The sequence below is a fragment of the Gavialis gangeticus genome, unplaced genomic scaffold (genome assembly GCF_001723915.1).
Source record: "Gavialis gangeticus isolate Ggan-Ray unplaced genomic scaffold, GavGan_comp1, whole genome shotgun sequence".
In the NCBI taxonomy this organism is placed as follows: Eukaryota; Metazoa; Chordata; order Crocodylia; family Gavialidae; genus Gavialis; species Gavialis gangeticus.
Genome location: NW_017729016.1, coordinates 1,534,486 through 1,551,917, shown reverse-complemented (window position 1 = coordinate 1,551,917; position 17,432 = coordinate 1,534,486). Strand labels below are relative to the sequence as shown.

General features: G+C 48.8%; 1 protein-coding gene across 1 annotated transcript in view; it reads left to right on the top strand.

The window, feature by feature from the left end:
* The first annotated feature begins 12 nt into the window (after positions 1 to 12).
* The window catches only part of PEMT (phosphatidylethanolamine N-methyltransferase), a 98,896-nt gene continuing 81,476 nt past the window's right edge, over positions 13 to 17,432 (top strand). The window contains exons 1-2 of the mRNA XM_019512657.1: positions 13 to 72; positions 4,832 to 4,939. Coding sequence (XP_019368202.1) covers positions 4,847 to 4,939 — 93 coding nt within the window. The 5' untranslated portion in view covers positions 13 to 72; positions 4,832 to 4,846. The remainder of the gene's footprint in view (positions 73 to 4,831; positions 4,940 to 17,432) is intronic.

Sequence of the window (17,432 nt, the reverse complement as noted above, 5' to 3'; positions counted from 1 at the left end):
GCGCGCGCGCGGGGCGGGGGGGCCGCGGCCCTGGACTGTTGTGGAGGCCTCGGCAATGTGGACTACGGCCAGGTACCGGGGTGGTGGGACGGGCCCCCTCCCCCATGTGCGTGGTGTGAGGCAGGGCTCCCCGGTGTGCAAGGTGTGAGGCAGAGCTCTTCAGGGTGCAAGGTGTGAAGCATCCCCCCGTGTGGGAGGTGAGGCAGGCCCCCCCCTCGTGTGCAAGGCAGAGCTCTCTAGTGTGCAAGGTGTGATGCAGCCCCCCATGTGCACAGGGTGAGGCAGAGCTCCTCAGGGTGCAAGGCGTGAGGCAGAGTTCCCGGTGTCCAAGGTGTGAGGGAACCCCCCAGCGTGCAAGGCGTGAGGCAGGGTTCCCCCATGTGCAAGGCACAAGCCAGCCCCCCCACCCCACATTCAAGGCACACACCGGTTTCCGGGGGTGCAGCACTTCACACACGTGTGCGTGCGCACACGGCTCGGTGCACGTCAGCCCGTGCTTCACCAGGGAGGCGCCGGTAGGTAAATTGGGCAATTCCTGCCCTCTCCCACCCTCCCGCGCCTGCGAAGCTGCCCCCGCGCCGCAGCGTCTGACTCGCCCCGGGACAAGGCCCCTGCCCCACTCTGCCCTCCCTGCAGAGCTGCTCCGGCCCCTCGCGAAGCAAACGCGGGGCCCAGGGGTGCTGGAGGGAGCCTCCGATCGGGCCTCGGTGGCCGTTTTGGGGTTGTGCTGCCCTCCCAGCCGCTCGTTGCCAAGCCTGTTGTTGCATCTTTGGGAAGACTTATATTTTTTTTTGCAGAGCTTGAAAATAATGCGCCTTGACTCGCTGCGCTTGTGGGTGGGGGGCAGCTGGCATCGCTGTCGCCCACGTGCGCCAGGCTGTCAGTGGTTCAGTGGGATCGGAGCATTCCTCTCCTGAAATAATCCTGTCACGTTTTGGCAGATGCTGGTGTCTTGTGTTGACTAGAAAAAAAATCTGGCTGCTTTGCTCATTATGGGGATCACAGGGTGTGGGGGGAAGGCGAGGGGAGAAGCCTGTTTTCTTAGCTGCTCAAAGGCCTTGTCGTGCCTGGGAGCTGCGGCGTGCTCTGGGTATCGAGGAGTCTCCGTGCCTTGCAGGGGTGAACCCCTAATTGCTACAGAAGAGAAGCAAGCCGTAAACTAGCCGGTTGTAGGGAGGAACAGAATCATAAAAGCCGAACCACATGTGTACCGGCACAGTACATCTGCTTTCATCAATATTTGGGTTGGAAGAAATCTCTAGGCTTTATCTGGTTCATCTCCCTCCATGGACAGCATGTGCGAGTAGCAGGGATATTTTCCTTTGGCTGTATTGACGAGTGGCCTGAGATTCCTGCTTTTATTTTTGTGACCTTTTAGAGCTCCAGTTCCAATATTTACTTGGTCATCTTAGGGCAGATTAAATCCTGGTGCATAGAAGTTATTTTGGTAGGTTCGGTTTGGCCTGCTGCATGCATCTTGGATGCTCCTGGTTTATACAGGAGCAGCCCAGCCCCTTGGGAGCATCATCAGAACCATTCTGGGCTGGACTCAATGATCTTGCGAGGTCCCTTCCAGCCCCTAATGTCTGTGTAATCTATAATGTCTATGAAATTTTCCCCCTTGGAGAGTGTACCCCACTCAGGCACTTACAAATCCTTTCCATTTAATTAACCTTGTTTTCTAGAGCCTGGAAGCGTGGTGGGTACCAACCTTGATGCCAGCATGAAGTGACAAGGCTGGGGCATTGTTGCAGGGAATAGTTCATTATTTGTAACAGCCCCTCGTCTAAAGATGTGACCCTGTCCCTCTTCCCTTGCTCTTTTTAGTATGTTTGTCAAAGGCCAGGACGATGCCTATTTCCGAAGCCCCGCATCTTACAGTGGGTTGCCTGTGGGTGGCCTGTGCTCTGTAGCACTGCAGGTACCTTTGCCCACTGGGCAGTTGATTGCAGAACCATGCCTTGTTTCACCAGTGCCTGGCACATCAAAGGTCAGCTCCCCATGCCTTTGAGCCCTACTATAGTATGTGCCAATATAGCTTTTCTATCCCTTTGTCTCTCCACCCCTGGCTGGTTTCTTGTGCTGGCTCTGGGCAGCAAGTAAACAGCTGTTTTGCTGCAATGAGTCGTCTTCTTGTACATCTGCGGTTACATAATGACTGATGGGGAGCCAAGGTTTGAGTGTGCTGCGCTACATTTAATTACATGACATCCTGAGCCCCTTGGATAGACAGATTGTCTTGAAAGGCTCCCCTCTTGCCCATAAAAGCACAACTGATCACAGCCCAATCTGCTGTGTGCCCGTGACTGAGACCGTGGTGGTTCAGAAGGAGAAAAGAAAGTCCGCGCCGCGTTTAATGGGGCTTCCACCAGTGAATGAGTAGGTCGGCAAGAGGGGCTTTTGTTCCTCAACTGCTGACAGTGTGTTCTGCGCTGGAAAAAAGCAGAAACATACCTTGCTACACAACATGCATATTAGACACAGGCCAGGCAGTCTGGACATGTTGTACGCTGGATACTTAGTGTGTTGTTTGCAGCTGATAATGCTTGTCTTTGGGTGAAGGGGGGACTCGGTAATGGGCAGCTCGGAGAAGGTTTGGCAGGTTCTTGGAAGAATAATGCAAATGGAGGTCTAGGGCAGTTGGATGGAAGTAAGTGGGGCAGGTGGCCATGGAGCAGAGCAGATGCCAGGGAGGGGAGAATGAGCTCTTTGAACTTGAGGCCAGAGTTAGTGCCAGGGATTGGAAGATGGGGGACAATGGCTGTAGCTATAATCTTTGTGTAAGGTGGGGGCCTGGAGGGTGAGATGGACTTAGCAGATGGAGGACGTGAACAATAAGCCAAGGCAAGGGGAAGCGGGGTGTGTGGTTGGATTGGAGAGCGAGGGACTGGGGATTGGGGCCCTCTTGGGATCCAGCGTGGATCCAACCTTGCCGTGGGAACTCTGTCAGAGTCAGGCCACGTGTGTGCTGTTCTTGGAGCTCCTTCCCAGTGCCAAGCATTTGTAAACGCTTTTCATGAGTGAGCCCCCGTGACCTCCCCCTGGCTTTTGCTGTGGCCATGAGGAGTTTTGCCTTCTCTTCTAGGAAAAACACCCTATGTGGCAGCTCACAGCGGGAGCTTTACAACCAGAACCTCAGGAGAGCAGCCAGAATTGTAGAAGCACAGCAAGGGAACGGATTCCCAATGCCGTTCGGGGCGGCGCTTTTGCATCTCAGGACGGGGGTTTCACTGTAAATAAACAGCCTCTGATTTAACGGCTCATTTCTTCACAAATTGCTACGCACGGCCCATGATTTCCGAGGGCCCACGAGAAGGCTGGGAGCTCAGATTCCCTTTTTTCCGGGCATGTGAGATGAGATGATTTCACGCTAATGCCCAATGTGCTCTTTAGGCAAGAAGCCTCATTACTCCCTCACATTGAGATATCAGTATCACCCGTGTGCCAGGATCATTTCAGGTTGCTCTGGGAACTGACCCCAACCCAAGCTCCTGGGTTTTAAATTCAGATTGGTCCCCTCCCAGCATCACTGTCTCTGAAATATTCCAAATGCGGCCACTTGAAAAGCAGAAGCCTTTGACATTTCGAGGGGGGTATAGGTTCAAAAACATTTTCATTTGATCCAAATGGGAGTGGAATGTTGTTTTTTCCAACACGGTTTTTGCAAGATTTTGCTGTTGGCACACAGCAACTTCCTATGCACTCGATACCTGTTTTGTGGAGGGGAAGGGGTGGCAGCCTGGCTATTTTTACAGAAAATGCTTATGATGTTGATAGTTTGCAATGAAAAGTTTCTGTCCCTGAAGAGAGGCTGCTGTTTGGGATGGGCATGGTTCAAAAAAACAAAGTACATTAACATTTATTCTGATTAGCTCTACTTACAAACAGGAGTGAATTTCCCTTTCCAGTACCCTGGGGAGGTACGTTAGTATTGTTCTCACTTTACAGAAGGAAAACCTGAGGGGTGCTTTGGTGTGTGACATCCAGGCTGTATAGGGACAGAGCTGGGGTCCTGGTACAGTGCTGTTAGCTATACCCTGATCCTTCTCCTCTAAATGTGAGCTGAAACACCATTGTTATTATTTGCCTCTGAAACAGATGTGGATTTCCCCAGCTTCCCCAGTATTGTGGTACCTACGTGAATAGTACCCTGCTATACTCTGCCCCTTTGTCATGGCTGATAGGAATCTGCAGGCTGGAACAGGTTAAATCCTAGGTCTCTAGAGGGTCTGAGCTCCCCAAGTAAAGCTGATGATATGGAAGCACTCAGCACTTCAGAATCAAGGAATGCTAAAGGATTCACCTGCCACTGCAGTGCAGCCATTTGGAGGTAAATGTGAGAGCTATTTGGCAGTTTAGGACAGGAGGTGAAGAATGGTCTTGTATCTGGCTGATGGCCTGGAGAAGGGTTAGTTTTGCACAGTGTGAAATCTTGAGTTAGATTCCAGCAGGGCATTGGCTTCTTTGACCTTCAATGTAGTCTCATCCAGAAGTTGAGCACAGCATGGCACCCCCTGTGGATCTTGAACCTGAGGTTCCCCCTCCTGACTTGTGCGTGTCCCACAGCATAAGAATGCTCATAGGAGATATCCGATCCAGGAGTTGGCCGTGGTTAGCTTTGCTTTGGCTGTGAGCACCCAACAGACTCTGAACTGCTGCTATTAGGGTTGAAGGGTTGTGCACAGAGTGATGATACTGCAGTAACATCACCAAATCTGATGTAGCCTTGTGCTGAACACTTAACAACCCGTGCTGCCTTCAATCCTCTAGGTGCCGGCTAGCGACGTCAAGGCAGGCGCACGTCACGCTAACTTTGTGACCTTCCTTGCAGATCGAGTCTTCCGCCATGACCTGGCTCCTTGGCTACGTCAAAGTGACCGACTGCACCTTTGCCGCTGCTGTCCTGTTCATTTTTTTTAACCCGCTTTTCTGGAACGTGGTAAGCTCTGCGTCTCCCATCCCAGAGACCTTTTGCTATGTGAATTATTTTTAGGCTTGATGCCTGCTCAGGCAGCAATGGTGTCTGGCCTGGTTCTGAGCAGCTGTTCTGCCTCTAAGGAGCTCACCTGACAGGTGGTGTGTCTCTTTCCCTGTACAAGCTCAGAGGACACATCATGCTCTTTCTCCTCTCAGTGTGCATTTGGGTTTCGGGGGGGGGGCTTTGGGATAGAACCACTGAGGCAAGCTGAGCGCTTCCTCTTGCAGGGCTTATTCTGCCCAGGGTGGATGTGTGGAGTTGTGTGAACAAACAAAATTAGGAAGCAAGTGAGGTAGGTGCTTGCCAGACACGTGCAGCCTCGGTTGTTCCTCTCTGGCCTGTGTCAGCTTCCAATGCGCCCTTGCCAAGTAGCAGCAGGGAGACCTGCAAAGAGCTGCATAGCCAAGGGCCTCCTTAGGACAACAAGAATCGCCCAGAAACCGCTCCTGCCTCCCTTAACCTTATGACTGAGGGGGCTTGGCTTGAAATGTGTCCCCCCTGCCAGGATGGAGTTGGCTGTTCTCACTGGTGCCTGGGTGTCCGCAGTGCTTGTACTCTCACTGGAACATAGTGATGGCACGTACCCCACCTCCCCTCACAAGGCTAGGCCTTCCTTGTCTGCCTATCTGGGTCTGTGGAGGACTGTACTTCGGTGATTGTGTGTGGCTCTTCTCCACAGGATGCCAAGAGGCAGAAGAAACATAACTGCTGAGCCTGCTTTTTGCACTGTTCTCATTAATGTGTTCTTTTTTTAAGCATCTCCCAAATTGTGCCATGTGTCACCCCAATGTGAGTGCAGAGCATAACTCTGTGATGTCACAGAGACTTGGTGGGATCATTGACGTGACTGGAATAGTGATTGAGAAGGGCATAGCACATCCAGAATGACTGTGGGGCAGGGGATGGGAGGCCAGGATGTTGTATACATCAAGGATGTACAGTGGAACCTAGCTTCTTCACATCCAAGTGGATCACAACCCACTTGTTTGCAGTGAGTTGCCGTTTAAGGATGAGCCGTTGAGCCAATTGTGGTTGCTTTTACCTCAAAGTGTTCTGCTGCTTAATCAGCAGGAACATCATTATCACAGCTAATTGGAGAAGTGTAAAATAAAAATGGCAGGAATCAGCTGGAACACCTCTCTGGTCCTGTGGAGCTTTTTGTTGTAGCTTTATATTCTCCCCTGGCTAGTTCACAAACCCTTGTCTTCAGAGGGGGTTGAGGATCCTGACTGTGAACAACCCAGGTTCCACTGTATGCTTGGGCTGGGAGGTCCAGAATGTAATGAGAACCCTGTTGAAAAGCTCAGATAAAGTTAAAAGGAGAGAGAACTGAGGGTTCAGTCATGGCAGGGGTCAACTGTAGACCAGCAAGCAAGGAAGGTGAATGAGACTTTTCTTCAGTAATTAGCAGAATTATCCTATGCTCGGGACTTGGCTGTAGTTGGGGACTTTAACCAGACATTTTTTGGAAAAGTAACATAGTAGGGCTCAGACAGTCCCTGGGAGGTGCTGGGGATAACTTTTTGATGCAGAAGGTGGAGAAGGCAATCAAAGAGAAGTAGATGTAATTCCAGCCAGTTGGGGAGGAACTGGTTGAGAGTGTTATGGGAGAAGACCACTCAAATGGCAGTGGTGGAGCTCATGATTCTTAGGAAAGGAAGGAAGGATAACAGCTGAACAAAGACGATAGCACTCAGGTAAGCTTGGAGAATTGGTAGAAAAGGTCCCAAGGGAAGCAAGTCCAAAGACAGAGACATTCTGGAGAAATGGCAGTTTCTTAAACCAATAATAGTAAGGGCATAAACACAGGTTATGCCTAGGGTGACCATATGGGACAATGTGAAATCTGGGACACTGTCCCCCTCTGCTCCCCCCTAGTCAGCAGGACAGAGGCAGGGTCGAGGTGGTGTGGTGCAGCTCTGGTATTACTATTCAGGCAGCTAAGGGAGTCAGTGGCCCATTAGTGACCCATTGTTTTGTACTTCACAGGTGTTAACGATTACCTCCCTTTTTTTAATGTTAAGCTAACCTATTTTAGGGCAATTTTGCAGGCTGCTAGGGCTTCTTATTTCACAGCTCATTGCACTCTGCCTCCCCTTTACATTATGCCCTGCACCCAGGGCTCATGTTTAAAATTTTACCGGCCAGCTGGGACTGGCCTCTAAAATCTGGGACTGTCCCAGCCAAACTGGGTCACGTGGTTACCCTCCTTGTGCAACTGTGAAGGGAAGATCAGAAGTAACTGATCAACTTAGGAGCAACTTGGCTTAATCATGAGCCTTTCAATGACCTGACACTCAGGAGGGAATCAGTATTTTCCATCTTTTCTACATCAGATTACTAAAGAGGAGGAAAAAAACATAGCACCAGCATGTAGGATCACAGTCAGAAAGGCCAGGATCCAAAATGATGTACAACTATAAGAGACATAGGTAACAAAAACATAATTTTTAAGTACATTTATAGTATGAGAGTATCCATGAAAAGAATTGCTCTGTTCCTCAAAGGGGAGGAAAAGCTAATCACAGCTGAGAAGGCTGAAGAGTTTAATGCCTTTTTTGCTTCAGTCTTCATGAAAAGGTTAACTGTGATCAGATGGCTAATAACATAATTAGCCTCAGCAATAAGGGGGTAAGAACTCAGGCTAGAATTAAAAAGGAATGGGTTAGAGACTACTTAGATGATTTTCAAATGAGTTAGGCCTGGTGAAATTTGCCATAGAGTGCTTAGGGAATGGGCTGAAACAATCACAGGGCCCTTAGCTGTTGTCTGTGAGAATTCGTGGAGGATTGGTGAAGTTTCAAAAGACCAGAGGGGGGAAAACACACCACCTATTTTTGAAAAGGGGAGAAAAGAGAGACCTGGAGAATTATAGATGGGTCAGCCTAACTGCAGTTCCTGGAAATATACTGGAACTGAATGAAGCAATCTGTTTGTAAACACGCAGAAGATAACAGAATGATAAATTGCCTCCCACGTGGATTTCTCAAGTACAAGTCATGTCAAACCAAACTCATTTTCTTCTATGATAGTATAAGAGGATAGAAAAGTATTGGTGTGATACATCTGGACTTTAGTAAGACTTTTTGACATGATATCACATAGTGTTCTTATAAGCAAGCTAGGGAAATACAGTTGAGATGAGGTTGCTGTTTTCCTACCAGTTGGGTTACTGACAGCTCAGTTTGAAGCTGGAAGGATGTTGCAACTGGGGTTCCTCAGGGCTCTCTCTTGGATTCACTGCTGTTCTGTGTTTTCATTAATGATTTGGTTGAAAGAACGGAATCCACTTGTTAACATTTCAGCTGATATCAAACTGGTAGGTTCAGCCAACACTTTGGGGGATAGGACTAGAATTGAAAACAATCTTGACAAATTAGAGAAATGGTTCGAAATAAATAGGATGTGGCTCAATAAAGACAAGTGCAAATTACTGTGCTTAAGTAGGCAGAATTAACCACACAGATACAAAATAGAGAGTGCCTGGCTAGGGAGCAGTTCTGCAGACAAAGTTCTGGGGAGTTTAGTGAATGGCAAACTGAACATGGGTCGACCATGTCATGCTACCATGAAAAAAGCAAACATCGTAGTGGGGCATACAAACAAGACTGTTCAGTGTAAGATACATGAAGCAATCATTTAGGGGTATAGCTTATAGCTGTGTTGATCTAAAAAGCAGAAGCAGACAAAACTCTTGTGCTAGAGGTGATATCTTTTATTAGACCAACTAAATAGTAGCAAAAAAATGTCTTTTTTTTCAAGCTTTTGGGTCCAGACACCCTTCTTCAGGCAGAGGAGACTGTAAAAAGACTGTAAAAGTTCTCCAGGTAGGAAAGAAACTTCATCTTGCACAGGAGAGGTAAGGGATGCTGTGGTTCCCCTGGAGTCCATTTGTGAAAAGGTTGCTTTGTGAAACAATCTTTTCGCTCTATGCAGCACTGGTAAGGCCCTGGCTTGAAGGCCTCTGTCCAGGTTTGGGCACCACCCTTCAAAAACCAATGTGGACCCACTGGAAAGAATGCAGCAGAAGGCCAGAGAAGCGCTCAGAAATATGATTAATGAGGAAAGATTGAAAGAACTGTGTTTGTTTTGTCTAGAGAAGAAAAGATTGAGGGGAGGTGTGATAAGAGTCTTCAAGTATGTCAGAGGTTACTGCCAAGAGGAAGGTTGTGAACTATTCTGCTTGTCAGCTGGGGAAAGCACAAGGAGCCACGGCCATGAATTGCGGCAAGGGAGATTTCTATCAGATGCTGGGACTGACTTTTCCACTTTGAAGCCAGTGGAGCAGGGGGAGATCCCCGAGGCACTGTGTGGCATCTCTGTCACTGAAGGATTTAAGATCAGGTTGGATGAACCCTTGTCAGGAATGGTTTGGGTAGAGCTGATCCTGCCTTGGAGCAAAGGGGTGGCCAGCCTGCACTCGGGGAGGGTGCTGAGCTAATCTGTGCCCACCTGCCCAAAAAGTTGGTGCCCACTGGGCTAGGTAACTTCCCCAAATCACTTCCAGCCCAACTTCCTAGGGAATCAGAGCAGCTGCACTGACTTTGCACCTGCAAGTCAAAAGAACAGAATTCCTGGGGTCTGAACTGATTAAACAAAATCAACTCTGCTGAATGCTGCAGGACTCAAGCAAGCACCTCTCTCTGCTTGCTGCTGCTATGGTAGTTGTGGTGATTGCATCGCCTCACCTCATGTTCCCAGCCAAATTACGGTGAAAAGGGCTGCTTCCAAGGGAAATGTACTGAGGAAAGTTTGCAGGGCCTGTCTATAGGAGCAGGCTAGTTCCATGCCTTGAGGTGCCAGCTTGCAGTGCAGCCAGGCAGCCTGGGAATACATGACCTAGCCTCGTACTTACGGAGCGCTGACAGCATGTACACCTCTGTGCTGGACAAAGAAGAGGCAGTCTCGGTCCTGGGTCATTCATAATATTAAGCGCCTGTTCTTCTATCCTTTAAAAAACGTGCATTAACTTCAGTGGGCTGACTCGCATGAGGAGAGGCCCCACACGGCACAGCTCGGGGAGTTTGGGGATGGCGGACGTCATTCTTGGAAGGCTTCTGAAGCAGAGCTGTTTCTGTAGCCCAGTACATGAGGAGTGAGGGGTTGTCCATGTGGAAGAAGAGCTGGAGAAGGCTCTGGAGAGGCTGCGAATTGTGGAGACAGCAGGAGTCGGGAAAAGGAAATGAGAAACATTATTCAGGGCTTTCTGCTGTGCTATTACCATAATATTAAAACCTAAAATATAGGGGCCCTTCACGAGGAGCTGGTTCAGATAAAACGCCTGGTGTGTCTGCCAGGGGTGTGTTGACAATCCCAATTGTGTGAATACAAGAAGCAAACAGAGTCAGTGAAAGGCTCAGCCATACCAGCGTGCTCTCCACCATGCCCTGCAGCCTGGCAGAGAGCAGCTGATTTCTGCTTTGGGCCTCAGCGAGTGTTCAGGGATGCCGGCCAGGATATATGTACTGAGCTACTGTGTCCTTACCGATCGTTTCGGCCTTGTAGCTCTGACAGCGCAATCCATCCTCTGATCACAAAGTGCTTTACCGGCATTAGAGGATGTAAGCTTCATGACACTCTGATGAGGTAGGCAAGAATTATTGCTCTCCCTGTTTCATAAGTCTCGCATGGCCAGACTTCAGAGCAGCGAACCCAGGCAGCTGACTACAAGCCTTGAACCACACGATTGCTCTTTTTGCCCTCCAGAGGCAAAGTCTCAGAAGGCTGCAAAGTGACCTAGTTCCATTGCTGTCAAGCTGTCTCTTTGGGAAGCAAATTGGCCTCAAAAGTAGAATATTTTGCTCCTGATTTAGTGAGATATATATATATTTTTTTTTTACCCATGCAGAGATCCTTAAAGGGGCCGGGAGGGTGCTCAGCATTTTTTTTTTTTCCAAAAAAAAATCAGGCCTCTTTAAAGCAACTTGGGTTTGGCTTCCAAAAAAATAACATGCTTAAAATCTCTAGCTTCTTTTGAAATTCTTGCACAGACTTTGTTCATTTTTTTTCTCCAAGTGCTGCTGTGACTCATGACACTGGCATTTGGAGTTCTAAATTGGCTGCAACAGGGGCATTTTACCTTGGAACCTTTATCTGGCATCACTAGCAAAGAAAAAAAATCAGAATCTGGTCTTCTGGGAAATGAGAAAAGCCTGCATAAAAGGAAATGAGTAACAACCCTCTTTTGGGGATGTTGGTTAGCATTCAGCAGGCCTTGGATTTCTGACTGTTGGCATCCTTGTGTATTGAGGGGTAGCAAAAAAACCTGCTATTGCTTTTGTGTAATGAGAACTTGGCCACAGCAGAGAAACTGCAGTGTTTTCTTGAACAGCTTTGCCTTCCCCAGGAGGTGGCACTGCAAGCAAAACGTGGAGGGTCCCTGTGTCTGATCACCTGTGCATGGATCTGTGAAGAGGAGCCAGATGGAGCTGTGTTCATCTGGGGTCCTGGGGTAGGGTGAGAGAATTGGGTGTTTCTCCAGGATGGGCTGCTGCCTCCTATCACTGGCCAGCAGGTCATGCGCTTCTCCTGCTGCTAATGCAGCTCCGGGATGCATCCTGTGCAGATGTGTTGCTTCCTCAGTGGAGCCAGGAGACGGGGCTGAGATATTCTCTTTACTTATTTCGGAGCACTTCTGTCCAGTCACAAAAGCTCCCGCATTTGATTGCAGCTTAGACTGTGGAAGCATGATTTACCTGCATGTTTTCTATAGTACATCCACCTCTAGTAACCGAACACTGAGGCCTCTGTGAAAACTGTCTGTTGAAAGCAACCAGCTCCTATTCCCTTCAGTGGGGTTTTGGGCTCCTTTGCAGATTCCAGCCTGAAACTCCAGTGCACAGAAGCTCTGCCTAGCAAGTACAGCCAGGGGTCCTGGAGGTTTTACTGGGGCTGGACTAAATGTGTGCAGTGCTGATGCCTGTTCTGGGCTTCTCCCCAGCAGCTTCATTTCTGGGTTTCCCTTTATGTAAACCAGCAAGACTGAAAAAAGCAAGTTCCCTTTATAAGACAGCCTCCTTCTGTGCTCTTTCCAGGCCCATTCTTTGAATCCTCCCAGTCAGCCTTGTCTGGCTTTTTCCATGCTGCCAGTCTCCCTCCTCATGCCACGACCCACCTGCAGGCCTCTGAGGCTTCCCTTACCCAATTTCTCTCTCCTGGTCTCTGATTTGTGCCCCTGCAGCTAGCATCTGGATTATTTAGTCTGTGTTTGGCCTAGCTTGTAAAGCTCTCCTTGCAAGGATGTTGTTTCTTTGTGCATTGCCAAGCATGTGCTGTCTGCAAGCAATAAGTAACGAGAAATGTTGGCCAACCCCCTCCAGTTGTGTTGAAATGCTGGCTATGGGGGAGACAGGTTGCCTTAGGACTGGAGGTACCAATTCGTTTTGGGTGAGCTAATTTGCCTGCCCCACTGAACTTCTTCCTGTGTAGTGTCTTGCAGGTGTTGGCTTGGGCTTTCCACCCTTGTTGCACAGGGCATTGAAGGGAAGACTTGGGATGAAATCCCTGTTTTATTCACTTTATTAGAGCCAGGTTTTATCTTCAGGTTCAATCCCTAGTCCTTCAACATTTCAAGCCCTGTGGGCAGCGTGTGCTTTCGTGACAGCAGCCAGGTGGCAGCTAGCCACTTTCTTTCAGCGCTAGAGCCCAGTTGTGTGTGATATGCATTCATTCCTGCAAGCGACCAGCTGTGCAAACACAAGACAGGTTTCTTTGGAACTAGATGCATTTGAAAATGAGGCAAGAAAGACACCAGAAAGAGAGAACCTTTTGTAGCATATGCTGTAGAGCCCAAGGGGACTTATCTTGGCTTGGTGTACCTCTACTGAGGACACGGAAGATGCACCAAGGATGAATTTGGCCCATCATGACTACCCTCCATCCACAGCTGCTACTCCTTGTTCTTCCATCCCAATTAAAACATATGCCTATTAAGTGGTCACAGAGTTGTGCTGCTGAAATAAGCTTGGATATTTCATAGACATTTGGGCTAGGAGGGACCCCAGGGGATTATCGATTCCAGCCCCCTGCCCCAGGGGCAGGAAGTCAGCAGGGATCTTAGGATCCCAGCAAGATAAGCATCGAAATGTGCCTCAAAGGCGTTCAAAGTGGGTCCTTGAACCGCCTCTGGTGGCAGTCTGTTCCAAACCTTGGGGGCTTGGACAGTGAAGAATTTCTTTCTTATGGTCAGCCTGAATTGGTCGTGGCAGAGTTTGTGACCGTTCGATCTTGTCATCCCTTGGGGCGCTCTGGTGAACAGACGTTCCCCCAGATCCTGAGGAGCATCCCTGTTTTCACAGAGGGTTTTTCTTTCTCTTCATCTGTTACCTCTAGTTTATTTCCTGTTGCTGGCCATTATGAAATGGTCTGCTATGTATTGTGATTCCAAACTGAGTCAGTGTCCAAGGTAAAAAGGCAAGGGTGCTAACGCTTGCCCTGTAGCATTTGCCAAGTTTCATCCTCAGGCTTAGCCCTAGTTCCTCCTGGATTTTTATAAGGGGATGTTGGCCGCATCCAGTGGTGAGAACATGGGGCTGGGAGTTGAGAGATATGGGCAAGATTCTTTTTAGAGGTAACAAAAATAATTGTTTGCCGGGCATAGTAATGGAAGAGCCAGTATTTGGATATTAAAAGCTAGAAATGTGGTGCAGTTCTAGTCAGCCAGGTTTGATGGAACACAGGCCTCGTCAAACATGATTTCCTTCTCTGATGAGATTGCAAGCTTGGGCAATAAAGGCAACCACAGATGTAATAGGTTTTGCAAGGGGGCTGACTTAGTACTGCAGGGGCAACCGATTCTGACATTAGCCATATACAGCATCAGCGAAGCATGCGTAATGCGCTTTAAGACCCAGCAAGCTGATGGTTCCCAGAAGGGAGTCGTCAATGGGAGCTGTCACTGCACAGGCGAGTTTCCACAGGAATTGGCGCTAGGCCTGACGCTGTGCAGTATTCTCATCTGTCATGTGGAAGAAAACGTCAGATCCCTGCCAGCGAAACCACAGGTGACGCAGAGATGGGCTGAGTGGCCAGTAATAGTGTTGCCGAGGCAGTTAGATGGAGCAATCTAGGCCTGTTCAACCCAAATGTGTGAATGCAGCCGAAAGCAATTGTGTCTGGGAACAAGGTGCTCAGACCTTTTTACAGACTGGGGGACCACGTCCTGGCAAGCAGTGACTTTGAGAAGGACGTGGGAGGTCACAGTGAACAGACAGCCCAGCACCAGGACCACACGGCAGCAACAAGGACATGTGCAGTCCTTGGATGTAGAACCAGGGCAGCAGGGAGGAGCTTTACCTGTGTAGGTGACATTGGTGAAAGCTGCCTTGCCTTGCTCTTGCCTGTGCATCTTAATAAAAGGAAGCTGGAAACTTCAGGGAGGGTGTGGAAAAGAGCCACGGGACTGGAGTTGAGAGATGGTGCTAATGTCTGACAGCGGGAGGCTTGAAGAGCGCAATATGCTTAGCTTATCAGTAAGAAGATTGAGAGGTGACTTGATTACAGCATATAAGTACCTCCCTGGAGGGAAAGTACTTGGTGCTGAAGAGCTCCTTAATCAAGAGAAAAACAGAGTGAGGAACAGTTAGGTTGCAAGTGGTAGCTGGCCTTGGACCAAGCTTCCTTATTTCGGCCCTCTGCTCCTAAAAGGTTGTCAGTCCCTACTCTAGGCAAATATTACTGGGATCAGTACAGGGCAACTGGGTGGAATGGCGATGCCTGATGTCAGACTAGATGGTCTTGTGATGACTTCTGCTCTCTTGGTAACAATGGAAACCCCTGGGGCTCTTTTAGGGATCCCAGCTCCAGTGTTTCTCTTGCGTAGTTTTTGGCAAGTGCTTTTAGATCCTCTTCTGGAAGCCAGCCTACAATTGTGATGATTATTCACATAGTGGATGTTAAAGCTCATAAAGGAACAAAGATACTTTGTGAGCCCATAGAGTGACAGAGACCTTTTACGAAGAGGCGAAATTTTTGGCTGGTGCCAGGGGCTCAGCTCCATCTTTCCCTCTCTGTTTTGACAGTATCTTCCAGTGGGAGGCCCAATGCAATTGCCATTTTTTTTGTGTGTGCTGGGAGAGAGTGGGACATTATTCTTAATCAGGCTACATCCCAGGCAGCAGTAACTGTCTTCATTTCACACCGCTTATGACAGGGATGAAGATTTTTCCCATAGAAATGACTGGTTATTTTATCTGAGTGACTAGGCAAACTGTCCAAGATTTGTGGCACTTACCGCTGAGGCAGCGAATGTTTAAATGATGCTGTAACGCTTGTTATGAGTGTGTGACATCTATCATCATGACTAACTCGTAACAAACACCCCGGGATTTTGATTGTCATGAGTATAACATTCTTTGTGCGTATGTGTAACAGCGCACCTGTTTGACGGCTAAATTTAGAGCTGCAGCAGGAAAGCATCACTGTGATGCACACAACAGGCCTCTGAAAGTGGGTCAGGTAACTCGGCCTGCTGTCTGCTCTGACACAGTTCGGCGCCTTGTCATCTTAAGGTAGAGCAGCGCCTCTCATCCAGACACCAGTTCCATATCTCTTCTGTGTAGCTGCTTTCAAGAAGATCCTCTAGAAAGTACTCCTAAGACCTCCAAGACAGCAAGGCACAGTAACCTTCTCTAGCTAAAGGATTGTCTGCTTCTGGTGTGCTGAATTCACCTGCACTGCCAGGCTGGGTCTGGACTGCAGAGTTCCTTGCGGGACGCCATAGGGAGCCCCTCAGGCCAGATCTGGGCCCAACAGTGTGGGGGTTCACAGCTGTCGCTCACCCCCCTGCCATTGACACACGTGCCCGCTGGGGCTCCATAGCAAGGAATTTGGTGGCAGATCCTCTCTCCACTCACCCCACCCCTAAATTCCTGGCCTTTTATGGGAGACCCCCAGCCTGGATAAAACAGCTCCACAGGCCGTATGTTGGAAACCCCAGTCTGCATGCACGTCTCTCTCACCTGAACCCTTCCACCCCAAGAGAAAGCCCGTGAAGGTCTACATCAGTGAGAAGAAAGATGCTCCAGTCAGTCCTAACCTGAGACTGGGGTTCAATTCCCTGCTTTGTTGTAGGCTTCCTGCTTTCCCTTGTTCAGGTCATCCAGGGCCAGATCCTGCTCCAGTCATTAGTGTCTAAGTGAGGTCCTATTTCAGTGACCCAAATCCCTGGAAAACCCATGGATACAAAAGGTGGGTGCATCCTTTTCCTCCTTGTTGCTTTTTGTGACTTAGTCTTGAGCCTCAGGTGAAGGCATGTTACAGAGGCAGTGGTTTTTCAGGGGTGTGAGCAGGGTGGGGTCACCTTGATTCTTGGTAGGTGGAATTGAGCTATGTCGCTTGGGCTTTCTGCAACTTGGTTTCTCCGTCTGTGAAATGGAGGGATATATCAACCCAGGGAGGCAGGGTGGTTCTGAGGCTCAAACTGGTAAAGACTGTGAGGTGCTCAAATCATACAAATAAATGCCTTGGATGTTCATGCATGTAATATGCCAGTGTGATTACTGTAACGTCATGTGCAGTCATAGTAACGGTAAATGCCATTGACCATTTAGATATCCAAGCATGCGCATGTTGAATTAGTATGTATATAATGTTCAGGCTTTTTGCATTTGCACACCAGGGCTGCAAGCTAGGTGAACATTTGTACAGCACTGCCCATCCAGTGCTAAGAGAGTCTGGGATACTTTTCATTTAGGGTCTACCTTCCACATCTGACCAGCATAATGTGTCTGCAGCACCACTGAGGTCAGACTGTCTCTATAACCTCTAACAGTCTTGTTTGAACAACCCCAGAATGCAAGTGGCATTTTTTATCTTTGTGCTATGCTTGCTTGGAATCCCAGGCTATTTGTTTGATGGATTGTTTCTGTCTAATGATTTTAAAATAAATCTCACACACTCCACCCCCTTGACAGCAGCACATCAGCCTGTGCATAAAGGAGGGAAAAATATCAGTTAGTAAAGAAACCTGTTTTGGTGTCAGGCTTTCAAGAGTTATTTGTGGATAGTAAGTGAAACGGTAAAAGTAGAGTGGTGGGGAACCTGGCGGGATGCCAACAAATACCATTTCCACTTTACAAGGTTCTGAAGCCCAGTGTCGCAGTTCCTTCTGCTGTGAAATGGGAATAATAAGTGGTGAGAATGTTTAATACAAAACAATCAAAGCGATCCCTGTCTGCAGAACCGCAGACCAACAGCCGCATGCATCTGGGAGAGAGAGGGGGCAAAGCACTAGAAGAGATAGGAGAAGGAGGCTTACCAGCGGCAGGTCCTGCCAGATAGGAGAAGGAGGCTCATCAGCGGCAGGTCCTGTCAGACCAACCTGGTGGCCTTTTACGACCAGGTCACTAAATCATTGGATGCAGGGGTGGCAGTGGATATAGTTTTCCTAGACTTCAGGAAGGCTTTTGATACTGTCTCTCACCCCATTCTCATTAGGAAGCTGGGGGACTGTGGC